A 15,348-nucleotide genomic window follows, 5' to 3' on the forward strand; every position below is an offset into this window, starting at 1 on the left:
CACTAGATAGATTGATAGATAGATAGATAGATAGATAGATAGATAGATAGATAGATAGACAGACAGACAGACAGATAGATAGATAGATAGATATGGGTGAATAGATGGATGGATGGATAGATGGATGGGTGGATGGACGGATGGATAAATAGATATAAATGAATAGATGGATGGATGGAAGGTTAGATGGATGGATAGATAGATACATACATAGGTAGATAATAGATTTATGAATGATAGATAAATGATAAATAGGTGATATATAAATGATAGACTGATAAGATTGATAATAGATAGATGTAGATGATACATGATGGTAATGATAGATAATGATAGATAATAGGATGATGGTAGATTGATAGATAAATTTGATTGAAAACGTTACACACACACACACACACACACACACACACACACACACACACACACATATATATATATATATATATATATATATATATATATATATATATATATATAATCTTATTCTGAAAAGTCTATTCTAATTGTTCTCTGGTTTCATCTTTCAGCTCCGTGTGGTGGCCACTTTTCAGCTCCAAGTGGAGTAATTCTCTCACCGGGATGGCCAGGATACTACAAAGACTCTTTGAATTGTGAGTGGGTGATTGAAGCTGAACCTGGACACTCTATCAAAATTACATTTGAAAGGTCTCTGCAAATATTTTTTCTATCTTGTAAAGACATGAATAGATGTTATAGTTGGCATTCACCATTTCCCTTACCACATCAATAAGTAATTTCATTAGAATAGTCAGTTGCTGTTTCTTGAATGCTTAAGAAGTTCTACTCCCTTTTAACCTTTCAGTCTGTTCTCAAGTTAATTTTTTATTTGTTTATTGCTATAACTTTACTGTTAAGTAATTCAGGACCATTTCTCCTATACATATGCATGATACTGAGATATGAATATATGACCTTTACTGTAATGAGTTTAGTTGTCCTATGTTTTTAAGAGATCATGAATTCAGTTCTGCTAAATTCCCAAAACAAAGGTCCTATTAAAAATTCAATACCCTCTCCAAGTAGAATACAATTATAGTTACTATCATATAATTACCAAAGAATACTCAAAATGCATTCACCATTTTCCCCTGGTGAACCCATTTCCTGAAAATTTTTATATGACCCTAGCTACACACACACATACACACACATACATTAGGAATATATATCTAATATAACTATATACATATTGGGTAAACAAATGAAATATTTACAGTTGATCAGTCATGTAGAAACTTATTCAAAGGACTTTTGTAGTACATTAAACTTTATCATTTATTGAGCACGAAAGCAGAATTGTTTAATTGAAATGAGTTTGCTCTTTTACTTCTTCATAGAATTAAATCTTGACTTTTGATGGGTAGGACACTCAGTTTAAGGTGGTGTGGTTTAAACAGCAGAGCATTATACCCCTAAAATTCTATCAAACAGGAGTCTGAGATCAAAGACTCCAAAAGTTTGTTCTTATGGGTTCTTTGGTTTTTGTCCTCTATGCACATTTATGTGATATTTTTGTTCCCTGTCCTCACCTTTCTCTTTCTCTGTCTCTCTCTGTGTCTCTCTCTCTGCTTCTCTATCTCTGTCTCTGTTTATGTTTCTCTGTCTCTTTCTTTGTCTGTCTATTCTCCCTCTGTCTCTCTCTCTCTCTCTGTCTCTTTCTGTCTCTGTCTCTGTCTCCCATGCTCATGTGTTTCTGGGTCCTACTCTCGTTTCACATATATGCTGGATTGAAATCCACTCTGATGATCTCATTTTATTTTAATTTCTGCTTTAAAGATTATTATCCATCATAATATTCTCATGAGTTGAAGGCTAATGTTTCAACATGTGGATTCATAGGGACATAGTTTAGCACATGAAAATTATATATATACTTAAGTCCATTCTTTTATTTAGTTTTTCAATAGTATTTTATACAGTTCAGGCTAGCTTAAACTGTGTAAGCCAGCATCATTCTGAACTCTCAGTATTTTCTAAGTACTACCATGTATAGTCTAGAGTGTACATTTAAACTCAGGACAGTTTTGCATGTTGAAACAGGTTGGACATGCTTGTATTCCTTGAGTCTTCAGGTTTGACTCTATCAAACTATCAAAATTATTGCCATACAGAAGTTAGAGTATGTTGTGGGAAATATTAGAAAATGAACCAATGAACCAGCACATTCCTGTGCTTTTGCTGGCAACTCTTGGCCCCGCTGCAGTCCTGCAGGCTCTGTCTCTACCTGCAAACTCTCTGATGGTGTTAGAGCTCCCGAATTCCTTTAACTGCCATTCCAATGTAATGTAATGACCATCTACCCCATGGTCAGCCTCCACAATACCCATTTACCCGGTAGAAACAAAACTCTAGAAGCTTATAATTAACAAGCTAGATTTATATATCAATAAATTCTCAATTCACAAGATGCCATTACAATAATTTCAGAACCAAATGATGATAAAAAGTGCCCACCTAGATTAGACAAACCATCCCAATTATTCTATCCTTTACTACCCGTGGCTATTAAAACCACGCTGGATCTGGCTCTTCCTCCTGTCCACCCATCTCCATCTTTGCTCTCCCTTTCTCCCAAAATGCTCTCTGTCTTGCCAACTCTTAGCTCTGCCTCCTTTTCCCTGTCCAATCACAGGCCTCCTGCTGCACTAATATGTTAATATAATTGGACAGGGAAAATTCTGTCACAAGACTGCCTTAAGAAACATGTCAGTAGCTCCTCAGTGTTTCAGACTAAAAAGAGCACAGTTGTGTTAATTGTTTTCTTTTCAACGTTCTCCATATATACATCCTGAAATGCTCATTTTGGGAATTGATCCCTCTGTCTCTTCTTACTTTGTGCATAAGAAAGTATAAAAGACTTTTTAAAGGTCACATTAAACATGTTCTGTGTAGGTAATGGGGGTACATGTATGGATGTCAAAGAATAACCTGGGGAAGTAAATGCTCAGATTCTACACATGGGTCCTGGGGATCAATCTTGGATAGTAGGGCTGTATGGCAATTGTCTGGGCTTGCAGAACGTTCTCACTGGGAACTGTGTGAAAAAACATACTTGGAAATTAGCTTTGGTTTTCTTCTTTCTTGAAAACTCTTGAGTATTTAAAATATTCCATGTCCCTTTTCAGAAAAACTTTGCGTTTTGGATGATCACCTTGTAATGGCTGCTCATTACTAGAAGAGAAGTAATTTGGCAAAAGATGTATAAGCAAGTTCTTCAAGTTATTGAGCCAACAGCTTTTAATCATTAGAGAAATTGTATCATCACTTGAAATCAGACTTTCAGATTTTTACTGCATCCTTCCATGTATTTTGACCTTATACTGTGTCGATGTTTCGTTTTTCTCTAAAGATGATGTTGAAAAAGTATTGTGGAGTACCTAACACCTATTTAGTTCTTTAAAAATAAGGTCCCATTCTAGTTTTAGTGGTTCTTTAAAAAAATAATGTTTTTAGTTATGATAGGTAACAATGGGATTCATTATAATATTGGATATTGAATATTATTACATAAGAGAGGCAATATGCTTGTTATAGACCTGAGAAAACTCTCTTATATCCTTATTTTACAGAAGTTTTTTGCATTAATGACATTGACTCTTATACAGTTTTGATATTTGTTTTCTACTTCCATGAGAAAATGAATATTGAAAAGAAACTTTTAAATTGAATTTATTGCAAAGAATAAATAAGTAAAAACAGCACACAACCAAATTAAATAGACACTCTACACATTATAATGAATTCATATAAAGTTCTAACGGTCTCTGAAAAGCTGTGAATTTTCATATTAACTCAGACTTTCAGCTTCAAATGTATTTTGTGATTATGTGATTAAGAGGGGGCCTAGGTTTTATGTCTCTAGCACTGACACCGGCACATCAAAACCACTTGGAACTCAGCTTCAGGGAACCTGATGGCCTTGTCCACTCTTTTTTTTTTTTCGAGACAGGGTTTCTCTGTGTAGCCCTGGCTGTCCTGGAACTCACTTTGTAGACCAGACTGGCCTCAAACTCAGAAATCCGCCTGCCTCTGCCTCCCAAGTGCTGGGATTAAAGGCATGCGCCAACATACCCGGCTCCTTGTCCACTCTTTGTAGGCACTTCACTGATGTGAACAATCACACATGCCAACACATATAGTAAAGATCAAAATAAAGATTAAAGATCTTTAAAGCAATATATATATATATATATATATACACATATACATATATACATATACATCATATACATACACATATACATATAGAGTAGAAACCAGATTTGAAATGTAAAAACTGGTATCAAACTGTATAATATCTAATCACTAAAGTCAAATTTCCCCATATTTGTTCTAATGGGTTTCCAATTGTGCCTCTGCATCCTAGATTTCAGACTGAACTAAATTATGATGTTCTGGAAGTTCATGATGGACCAAATCTTCTATCACCCTTACTCGGGTCTTACAATGGCACACAAGTGCCACAGTTTCTGTTCAGCAGCAGTAACTTTATATACCTACTGTTTACAACAGACAATAGCCGTTCCAATAATGGATTCAAGATTCATTATGAAAGTAAGTAATAACAAATATTTTATTTCCCCATTCTGATTGTTCTCCATTTGATATTATCTTCATATTACTAAGAAAAGTAATATAGTTACTTATTTATTATTTTAAAAGAAAACTTTAACATGGTTTCCTTTATAAATAAGAAAGCTTATGTTTTAGTTTCTTTGCACATGTAAATGGTACAATAGATTTTTAAGCAATAGTTACCTGATATTCCTATAAAAGGAAATACAGTGTGAATCAGAAATAGCAAATGAGTTCAGTCTATTCATGTTTTAATCATTTTATGTGGCTTAGAGAAGGAAGTTAACATGTAGTCAATTTCACTTTGATATACTTGTAAAAATAGCATTCTTTTAGCACTGCTTTTACAAAATGTATTTCCCTAGCATATTTTACTTATATGAATTACAAACATTGTAAACAAATATTCAGTTTGTTTTGCATAAAAGATTAAAATATATATAAAGTTTAAAGTATTAAACTTACATATTGTCAGTTTATATAATAGTGAAAAGAATGTTAAAACAAGTTGTAACTCAAAGCATGAGAATCAGTTCTGAATGATCACAGCTAAGTGTTCACAGCTTTCTTTTCAAAAGTCTCAAATAAGGCTAGCAAGACAGATCAGCAGATAAAGGTTCTAACTTGGCATGTCTGGCAAGCTAAGGGGAGTCTCAGAACCCATATAGAGATGGAAGGTAGACAAGGGTTTCATGACTTTGTTTTCTGACCTTCACGTTTGCAGTATCATAATCATATTCTCCTGCATATCATAAGCATATGTACAATAATATTAAAAATTTAAAAATCTGAAATATTGATGCTTCAACTCTCTATCTGTGTGTATGTGCTTATGTATTTGTCTGGATTTACAGACTGCACACATGTGTGTATGTCTCTCTTTCTCTGTGTGTTTGTGGGTCTGTATTTTTATATTTGTCTGCATGTGCAGACTGCGTTGTGCATGCATGTGTGTATCTGTGTGTGTATGTGTATGTGTGTGTGTGTGTGTGTGTGTGTGTGTGTGTGTGTGTGTATGTGTGTGTGTGAGCACATTTGGCATAAACTCATTTTGTAGTCCTAGATGGTCTAGTCCTAGAACTTGCTATGTTGATAAGGCTGGTTTCAAATTCAGATATCTACCTTCTTCTGTCTCTCTAGTGCTGTGATTTAATACATATGTCACCACATCTATATTCTGCTTTAACTTTTTAAATACTATCTTTGATCTACAAATATTTTGCATATGTGTATATTTGTTAGTGTCCTACATAGGTTACCATGTGTGTATAAATGTTTTTGCGTATACATAAACTTACATACATATAAGCAGACATAAACCTACATGTACACAATCTCCACATTATATATGTAATGAATTTTCATGTACTTTTTACATATAGCTCTTAAGAAACAACTGACTAAAAGGTATTGTTATTTCACATATACACCTACATCATGTCTTCCTCTTCTTAAGTCTATTGCCAATCCAAGTATCTCAGACTCAGCTTAGTGTATGTGAGGCATATTATTTGTATTTTTGGTAGATATCTTTCTTTGGTTATTATGCCGAATGCCTTCCTTGACTTTCTAAATTAAGCTTGTTATATTATCATTTTAAGCTCTGAAATTTAATATACATGATATTGTTTAGCTACATTAATTTGCCTTTATTTCAAATTTGATTACATGGGAGTGTATCTGTACATAGTATAAATTATTTAAAACCAAAGATTCTCAGAGACTTGGAAATTAAAATGAGCTAAAGAATCTTAATTAGAATATGTTGTTTAAGTGGTAATTTTAAAACGGAGACAGGGATGCAATCTTAAATGTCTATTTTAATATTAATTCTTACCAAAGATTAATGGGTTTTTAATCCTCTGCTGTATATATTACATGTCTCCCAGGACACACGATGTTCATCGTGTGTCAATCGCAAGAGAAGTTTAAGGATTAAGTGGAATCATGTGTGCAAAGTGCCAGAGTAAAGACTTCAATTCAGAAAATTCTTAATAAATGATAGCAGGATTTTCCGTACAAACACTAATTAAATGAAGAATAAAAATGAGAAATATAGATCTAATGCATTCATTTTTTGTTGGCAAACTTGTCACCTCATAAGTCCAGGGAATAGGACTGTGTCTACTCGTGATGGCCAGTTCTTCAGAGACAACGTACTGATAGCACAGAACAGAGAGGTGGAGGGAAATGAGTGGCCTATGCTGCTACAGACCTGGCAGGATCCTGCAGCCCACAATATAAAAATGTTAGATCTTTCTTCTTCCCAGACTTATTTTACAAGTCACATCATCTGTTTATGATTGTGAAATAATTTATACTGTCACAATTTCTTTGTTACCAAGAAACAGAAACTTGTTATCAGTTGACAATTCATTAATAAAGTTTATTATATAAAATAAATTCCCTTTCCAAATGAACCATTCCCTCAGTTTAACATCAAAAGACTTAAACAGAACTTTAAAAATGCATTTTGCAGCTAATTAATTTCTACTTTTAAAATAAAATTAGTAAAAGAAAATATTATTTCCCCATCTGATTCAAATCTATGGGAGGATTTATTGTAAACATACTGCCGTTCACACTCCAGGTTTCCAATTTCTTTCATTTTTGCCCCACATTTTCTCCTCTAAGAAGAGATATAGATGGGCTGGAGAGATGGCTCAGTGTTAAGAGAACTGACTGCTCTTCCAGAGGTCCTGGACTCAATTCCCAGCAACCACAAGGTAGCTCACAATCATCTGTAATGGGATCTAATACCTTCTCATGGTATGTTTGAAGACAGCTACAGTGTACTCATATGCATAAAAATAAATAATTCTTTAAAAATAAAAAGAAGAGAGATAGCAAAAACTCTTTTATTTTGCCCTTCCATGTTGCATGTCGCTTGGTGCTGTACTTCTTTGGGTCTTATGTAGGCAGACATATTGTTGAGGTATCATAGATGATACTTCCCTGTCCTTTCTAGCAGACACTTTCGGCAACTTTCTAGTCTTCTATATCATAATCTGTCTCTGCTATCTCATCCAAAAATAAAAAACTCCAGGTAAATAAGGAATGCTGAGGGGGAGAGAAATAGTCCTCAGAAGAGACGAGCTCTTAGTTGATTAGCAAATATCAAATAGTCAGCCCTGAAATTATGTACATGGAAACCATACTAAACAGAAAGCAAGTTATGTGCACAAGTGTGTGCACATATGTGTGAGTGTGTGTGTGTGTGTGTGCACATGTATGTGTAGCAATAATACTTAAAGAAAATGATGCTAAAAATTTGAGAAGGAGCAAAAGGAGGGATATATCTGAGACATATAAGGGAAGAACTAGAAAGGAGAAAGGATATAAGTATATTTTAATCATAAGAAATTAAAATAAACAAGAAAAACTGTTCAAGTAAAGTTCAAAACTAAATATGTGAAACTTAAAACACTCTACTAATAAGATAGCATCAACTTTCGATTTCAACAGATAAAACACAAAAATATACTATAATTATCAAAAATGGAGAGGAAAAACAATGTGTAATCTGCAATCATTAAAATCACTTGGCTAGCTAAAATTTACACTAATTCATATTATATCTTCAGCCCCCATACCCAAAACTGTATTTTTAGAGTTATAGGTAAAGGAAAATTTATTGTGATATGGTGTTTAAGAAAAGGATTAAGACAGAGAGGATCAAAGCTATATGGCTAAGTCCTAAGATTGTCTTCATGAAGGGAACCAATAATTTTCCCTGAAAGTGAAGATATAAAACTAGTGAGGAGTTTACCCAGTTGGTGAGAAAGTTCACCACTGGTAGATATTTGAATTTCAGGATAGTAAAATAGTTGGATCTAATTTATTCATGTTAAATATTATCAGAATAATCTCTAATTTGGCACCATTTGCTAGTAGAGCATGACAATAGTAAAATGACCTGTGCTATGAATATATACAACCAAAACTGTACATAGACATATGAAAAAGAGATATCTTAGTTAGAGTTTCTACAGCTGAGAAGCATCACGGCCAAAAATAATTTGGGGAGGAAATAGTTTACTTCATTATCACTGTTCATCTTCAAAGGAACTAATCCAGACAGGAACCTGGAGATAAGGACTGGTGTAGAAACCCTGGAGAGATACTGCTTTGTCCTCAGGGCTTCTTTAGCCTGCTTTTTACAAAGTCTAGGATGACTTGCCCAAGGATATTAGCACCTATAATGGGCTGATCCCTCTCACATCAATGACTAAATACCCTACAGGCTTGCCTGAAGCCTGATTTTATGAAGGAATTTTCTAATTGAGATTCCTTCCTTTTAAATGACTTAAGCTTGTATCAAGTTGACATATCATATAAGTATCAAGTACAAGAGAATAGCTATTGTTGAATGATTGACTTGAATAAATGAAGTTTTTAAGTTGAGTAGAGCAAATTTCAAAAGCTCTGTGAGTTTTTTTCCAATGAGAATGCAGACATATTTAGTTAAAGGAAGATCTTACTCAGAGACTGTGAATCAGGTAGAAGATTATCTTCAGAAAAACCTCTCATGAAAGATAACAGACTATTGAAAATACTTGCTAGTGAAAATCTGGCAGTTAATTTTTTTTTAAGAAACTGATTTCTATACATTTAATATATTCTATAATTCTACTATTTCTCTAGTTTTTAAATGCTAAACAATTTTATTTTGTATTTAGATCTTTAGGTGTGATATAATACCTTCAGAAAGCAATTAATACTGTGACTATTGCATTTTTAACATATATAAAGTATATAATAATATATATTCTAATAGACAAACTCTTTTTATGCAAATTAAATTACATAAATTTTATCCTTACATCAGGATAAAGTTCTTTACATAAGGTATGGTAAAGAAAATACTTAAATTGTTCAAGCACAACCCTTTATTTGTAAAATTAATCGGCTACAATTGTTTGCTGAACTGGGAATAATTTTAGTGAATATGGATCCAATTGATCTCATTCTTGGTTTTTCTGCCTTTGTTTCTCAGGTGTTACAGTGAACACATACTCTTGCCTGGACCCTGGCATCCCTGTCCATGGCCGTCGATATGGCCACGATTTCTCTATTGGGTCAACTGTTTCATTTAGTTGTGATCCAGGATACCGACTGAGCCATGAAGAGCCCCTTCTTTGTGAAAAAAACCATTGGTGGAGTCATCCACTCCCAACCTGTGATGGTAAGAACTCATCAATTAAAAAAAAATGTGCCTACTTGTAAACTAACGAAATCAATATAGACTTTGTAAATGCATATCTTTCCGTATGGCAACGTATATCAAATCTACTTAACAGATAAGAAAGAACATTGATATTAAGTCATAATATTCCATGTTTAAAGTTGTGGTTTGTTAAAAGAATATTTAATAATTTCTTGAGAATCTCATACCTTTTTTCTACCTCCTCCCAGGTCCACCCACTCATTCCTTAACCATCCAAATTTATATCATCACTTTAAAAAGAAATATCAACTTTTCTTTGTGCTCAATTAGATCTATGGCCAGCCACTAAAGGATGTTAATCCTTCTAGGAGCCATACCTTTAAAGAAGGTTTCCCACATCTGAAGTGGAAACTTAAGGGTTCTTTGGAAAATCAATTGTGTTTGATGATGTTTTGTTGAGGCAAACACATAAAGCAGTATTTTCCTAAAGTAGATATGTAAAGGAACATTTCACTCATGCAGATACAGGTTATAGGTTCAGGCAGACTCATGAAGGAACGTTTTACTATAGCAGACACAGGTGAAAGGATGGTCTACTAAAGCAAACACATGAAAGGACACAAAAGAAGGATTTGTCACATTGGTTCACCTTACATTGTATAGTTGAGCTCCATTTGTTGGGACTTCATAGAGAAATATGGACCAAAAGATTTCTGGTGGTGTGCTGGTGGCTTCCACAGATACAGATGACAAAGTGATGTCAGCTGAAACAGACACTGTTTGCCCCAGCAAAAACACCATCCAAAAAAACTGACTTTGCAAAGGATCCTTAAGTTTCCACATCATAAACCTGCCTTTCTTGGTAGTTATTCAGTAATAATAGCTCCTCATTTAGGGGTAAAAGTTCATGACCAGTCTATTCCTTAAGACTTGGATTTTATTTCCAACTTGAGCTTAAGACAATTCTTGTACTTGATGACCCAACTGCTGTGAGTTCATGTGTAGCTGCCATACTGTACCTAGAAAACACAGCTTTTTCATCATTGACAAATTTTGGCTTTTACTATCTTTCCAATTTTTTTCTGCACTTATCTCTACACCTTGGGAGAAGAGACTGTTCTATAGATGTCCCACTTATGATTGAGCACTCCACAGTCATTTATTATCTGCATGGTCACCAGTTAGGGGTTTCAGGAAAAACACGAACTAGTGCAAAAGGTACTACTGATAATGTTGGAGAGCTACATTAATCTATGGGTATAATGGGTGATTGTTAGGAGTCCGTTTATACCACATGGCTTTAGCAGAGCAGGAGTAATACAATCTGCTCTGAGGACTATGGTTTTTCTAAGTACAGGTTATTAGCTCTGATTACTATGTCTGATATAGCATTCAACTTGCCAGCTGGTCTTATATCCAATCTGGAAGTGGTAGGCTTATTCCTCAATATTAATGCCACAAAAGCACTAGTGGGCAAAACTTCTCAGGGTAGATCTTTATAATAGCTCTCAAATTTTTTAGCATCATAAGATTTATGATTTATTTTCCCCTCTGGCAATGTGCATAACACCTTACAGCAATAGAAAAGATAAGCAGTAAGGATGAGACTTCCAGATAAGCACCAGCTTAATTTCTCCTTATACCCAAATATATAAAGACTTTAGCAATAGTATTTTACCATCAAATTATAGAAAGTACCTAAGAGCAATGGCAGTAGCCTGTAATATTTGTGGACATTTTGTTCTTGCTGGCAGCTCCAATTAGGATTTGGCTCTTTACTGAATAGCTATATCTAGTGAAGAAATTCTTCCCTCATTGTCTGGTATCTATTTGAGCTCTCTTTTATATGTACATGTTTATATTTTAAAAACCTCCTACAAAAGTGGTTTTTCATTTGACATTTTCAGAAGACCTTTATGAACTTTCATGTTAAATGTTCTCCCATATATTCCGTCCCCTCTCCTCTCCTTCCATCCTCTATCCTAGTTAACTCTTCCTGTTTGGTTATTCCCTTTAACCCTATAAAAATGTGTTTTATCTTCCTTTCTTTAAAAGCTTCTACCCAAGGGTATTCTAAATGTAGCATGTATATCCAAATCCTAAAAGCTCATAGCCACATATGAGAGGAAATAAATAAATTTTGTCTATGTGTGTCTGAGTTACCGCATTCACAAGTAATGCTGCCAGCTCTATTTCTTTGAAATTTTCATGATTTGGTTATTCCTACAAGCTGAATAATAAATGCTACAGTGCATAGAGTACAACATTTTCATTTCTCATTCAGCTGTTGTTGAATTTTTAGGCTGTTTCCACTTCCTGGCTATTGTAAATAGAGCATCAATGAACATGAATGAGCAAATATCTCTGTAGCAGGATGTAGAACCTCTTGGGTATATGTCAGAGAGTAGTACAGCTGCTTTATGTCAAACAACTATTTCTAGCTTTTTGAGGAACTACCACATGTATTTCCATTTTAAATGTGTTGTGGGCTGGAGTAAACCTGTGTTGAAAATAAAAATCATGTGAAGGGACTGAAGGTGCCCATTTGTCTCGTGCCCACAGAAGTCCACTTTCTCTTCAAAAACCTAAATTATAATTATATGTATAATTTCAAGTCTACCTTATCTTTAATAAATTGTAACTATATAGTTTCATAGAATGTATAAAGACAGTTCTGTGATGGAAAATCCCTTGTTACAGCAAATGGCATGAGAGTAAGCTTGCTGGTGTTTGTTTGTTTGTTGTATATGAAAATATGTCAAAAAGAATTCAGTTTCTCACATATAAAAATGCAATGTGAAAAGAAGTCTTCTCCTAAGATTAAGAAGGACTTTCACATGTGTTTTGACACAAAGCACAACCTGTTAAACTATGTGCTTTAGGCTGTGCTTCCTATTTACAACATGATTTACAATTGCCCTTCCTTAGTCCATTTCAAGTGGCAAGATCATATTTATCATTATATGAAAGAACATTTAAGTACTTTCAGCATGGCCATACTTTAGGAACTACCTTATGCCAATTTGTTCTTATAAGAAGGTTCAAAATAAGTTCATCAGCACACCTTCCCTGTATTTGGTATGATAACATTTGTATCAGTCAGCATGCCTATGATCACAAGTGACAGAAACCATTCAATCACTGATTTGAAACAATAGAAGTAGAAACTGTTGATAGCATATCAAGTCTAAAAGAACAGGGTGGAGTGGTTGGCATAGCTAATAATAGGCAATAATTCAAATTTCCTCTATCCCTGAGGATGTTCTATGTGTATTTGAGTAATCTATTGAAATAAGGCTGTTTTGCAAAGGGAGAGATATTAGCTGAAGAAACCAAAAAAAAAAAAAAAAAAATTCCAGCTATAGTGACACCCTTAATTTTTTTGAAGAATATAGCAGCTATATCCAGGGGCAGTACAACTCCTTCTCATCTGAAAGAGTGGATTATAATCAACCTTGAATTCAATTGACATTTTCAGTCTAAGAATTCCCTTTACATTGAGGTTATTTCTTGTTATATGTCAGACATGCAAAGAGGGTTTATGTGTGATGGGAAAAGGAGTCTAATTTACTAATTATGGGACTCATGAACTTAATTTACATGGATTACCATTCCAGTTATGTCTCTATCTTGTGTTTATTTTGTTGGTTTGATAGTTTGAGTTAGCCATTGTTTTCTTTTGTTTTGTTTTTTGAGAAAATTTTATCTCTATAACATGTACTTGTCTTCAAACGTATGATTCTCCTGTTTGATCCACTAGTTTTTATAATTCTTTTTTTGTTATTAAGAAACCCATCATCCTATTTTGATCTTCCATCTTATGCATTTGTTTTGTATTGGGATTTAATACTGAGAAGGAAAAAAGCTAAATAATATTAATATTTCAAATAGTTGGCTTCATTTTCTCTTCATTTGGATTAAAACTGATGATCCTTTATGCAGTGAGAACATGATATTGCCATTTGTGGTGAACAGTAAGAATATATGCATGGTGTTCACATACTTTCATAAGTACCTTATATTAAGATTATATATTGCAGCAGGTTTTAAGTACATTCTTGTATTAATTATAATTTTGGTGTGGTAAAAGTTCTATGACCAAGACAAACTATAGAAGAAAGAGTTCATTTTAGCTTACTATTTCTAGAGGATAAAGTACATAGGATCAAGGACAGCATGGTTGTAATTGTCAAGAATTGCAGCAAGATCAGAAAGCTTAGAAGTCATATCTTGAACTACAAGGATTGAATATAGACTCCCAATTTGATGTAGATGAGACTTTTTAATCTCAAGATTTTCCCCCAGTGAGAAACTTCCCTTAGTGTGCCTGTATTGCTCAAAATTTCCCAAACAACATCACCAATCAAACAGGAAGTTCTTAACAACCTTAACTAGAAGAAATATGTCCTATTGAAAACTCCAAAATTTTACATAATACACAAAATTATATAAAATCAAAGATTTAGCACATTAAAAGGGAGCTTAGAAAAGAAGAGAACATGTTCTTGCAGAGGACATAGATATATTTCCTAGCAACTGAAAGACAATTACCAACTTTCTATATAGCTCAAAATTTGGGGGTATTTTTGCCTTCTTCTAGCCTCTATGGACACCAGGAACACACATCATACATACAAAAATATGCAAGCAAATACACACAGTAACAACTAAAAATAAATACATCTTTAAAAACTGGGTTTAAGTACACTTAATAAATTAAACTGGTCTTAATAATGAAGATATAATATGATTTGGTCTAATAAGATTTTAATCGTCTCTGACACATTTGTTCCATTCTATGGAAGTGGCAAGTTTTAGATGGGCAATGACTATAAGAAATGTATTTGTGCTTCTCAGCCATTCGGAATTCCCCTGAGGAATACCGAATGGCTGAGAAGCACCTGAAAAACTGTTCAACATCCTTAATCATCAGGGAAATGGAAATCAAAACAACCCTGAGATTCCTCCTCACACCAGTCAGAATGGCTAAGACCAAAAATTCAGGTGGCAGCAGATGCTGGCAAGGATGTGGAGAAAGAGGAACACTCCTCCATTGTTGGTGGGATTGAAAGCTTGTACAACCACTCTGGAAATCAGTCTGGCGGTTCCTCAGAAAATTAGACAAAGTACTACTGGAGGATCCAGCAATACCTCTCCTGGGCATATATCCAGAAGATGTCCCAACCGGTAAGAAGGACACATGCTCCACTATGTTCATAGCAGCCTTATTTATAATATCCAGGACCTGGAAAGAACCCAGATGCCCCTCAACAGAGGAATGGATACAGAAAATGTGGTAAATTTACACAATGGAGTGCTACTCAGCTATTAGAACGAATGAATTTATGAAATTCCTAGGCAAATGGATGGACCTGGAGGGCATCATCCTGAGTGAGGTAACCCAATCACAAAAGAACTCACACAATATGTACTCACTGATAAGTGGATATTAGCCCAGAAACTTAGAATACCCAAGATATAAGATACAATCTGCAAAACACATGAAACTCAAGAAGAATGAAGACCAAAGTGTGGACACTTTGCCCCTTCTTAGAATTGGGAACAAAACACACATGGAAGGA

General features: G+C 34.2%; 1 protein-coding gene across 3 annotated transcripts in view; it reads left to right on the forward strand.

The window, feature by feature from the left end:
* Positions 1–15,348, forward strand: part of Csmd3 (CUB and Sushi multiple domains 3) — a 1,262,970-nt gene that overhangs the window by 821,087 nt on the left and 426,535 nt on the right. For all 3 annotated transcript variants that reach the window (XM_029469819.2, XM_021183659.3, XM_029469820.2), the window contains 3 exons: positions 531–669; positions 4,391–4,578; positions 9,596–9,784. In XM_029469819.2, the coding sequence (XP_029325679.1) occupies positions 531–669; positions 4,391–4,578; positions 9,596–9,784 (516 nt within the window). The remainder of the gene's footprint in view (positions 1–530; positions 670–4,390; positions 4,579–9,595; positions 9,785–15,348) is intronic.

Source organism: Mus caroli, unplaced genomic scaffold (genome assembly GCF_978045245.1).
Source record: "Mus caroli unplaced genomic scaffold, Mus_caroli_1 scaffold_16, whole genome shotgun sequence".
In the NCBI taxonomy this organism is placed as follows: Eukaryota; Metazoa; Chordata; class Mammalia; order Rodentia; family Muridae; genus Mus; species Mus caroli.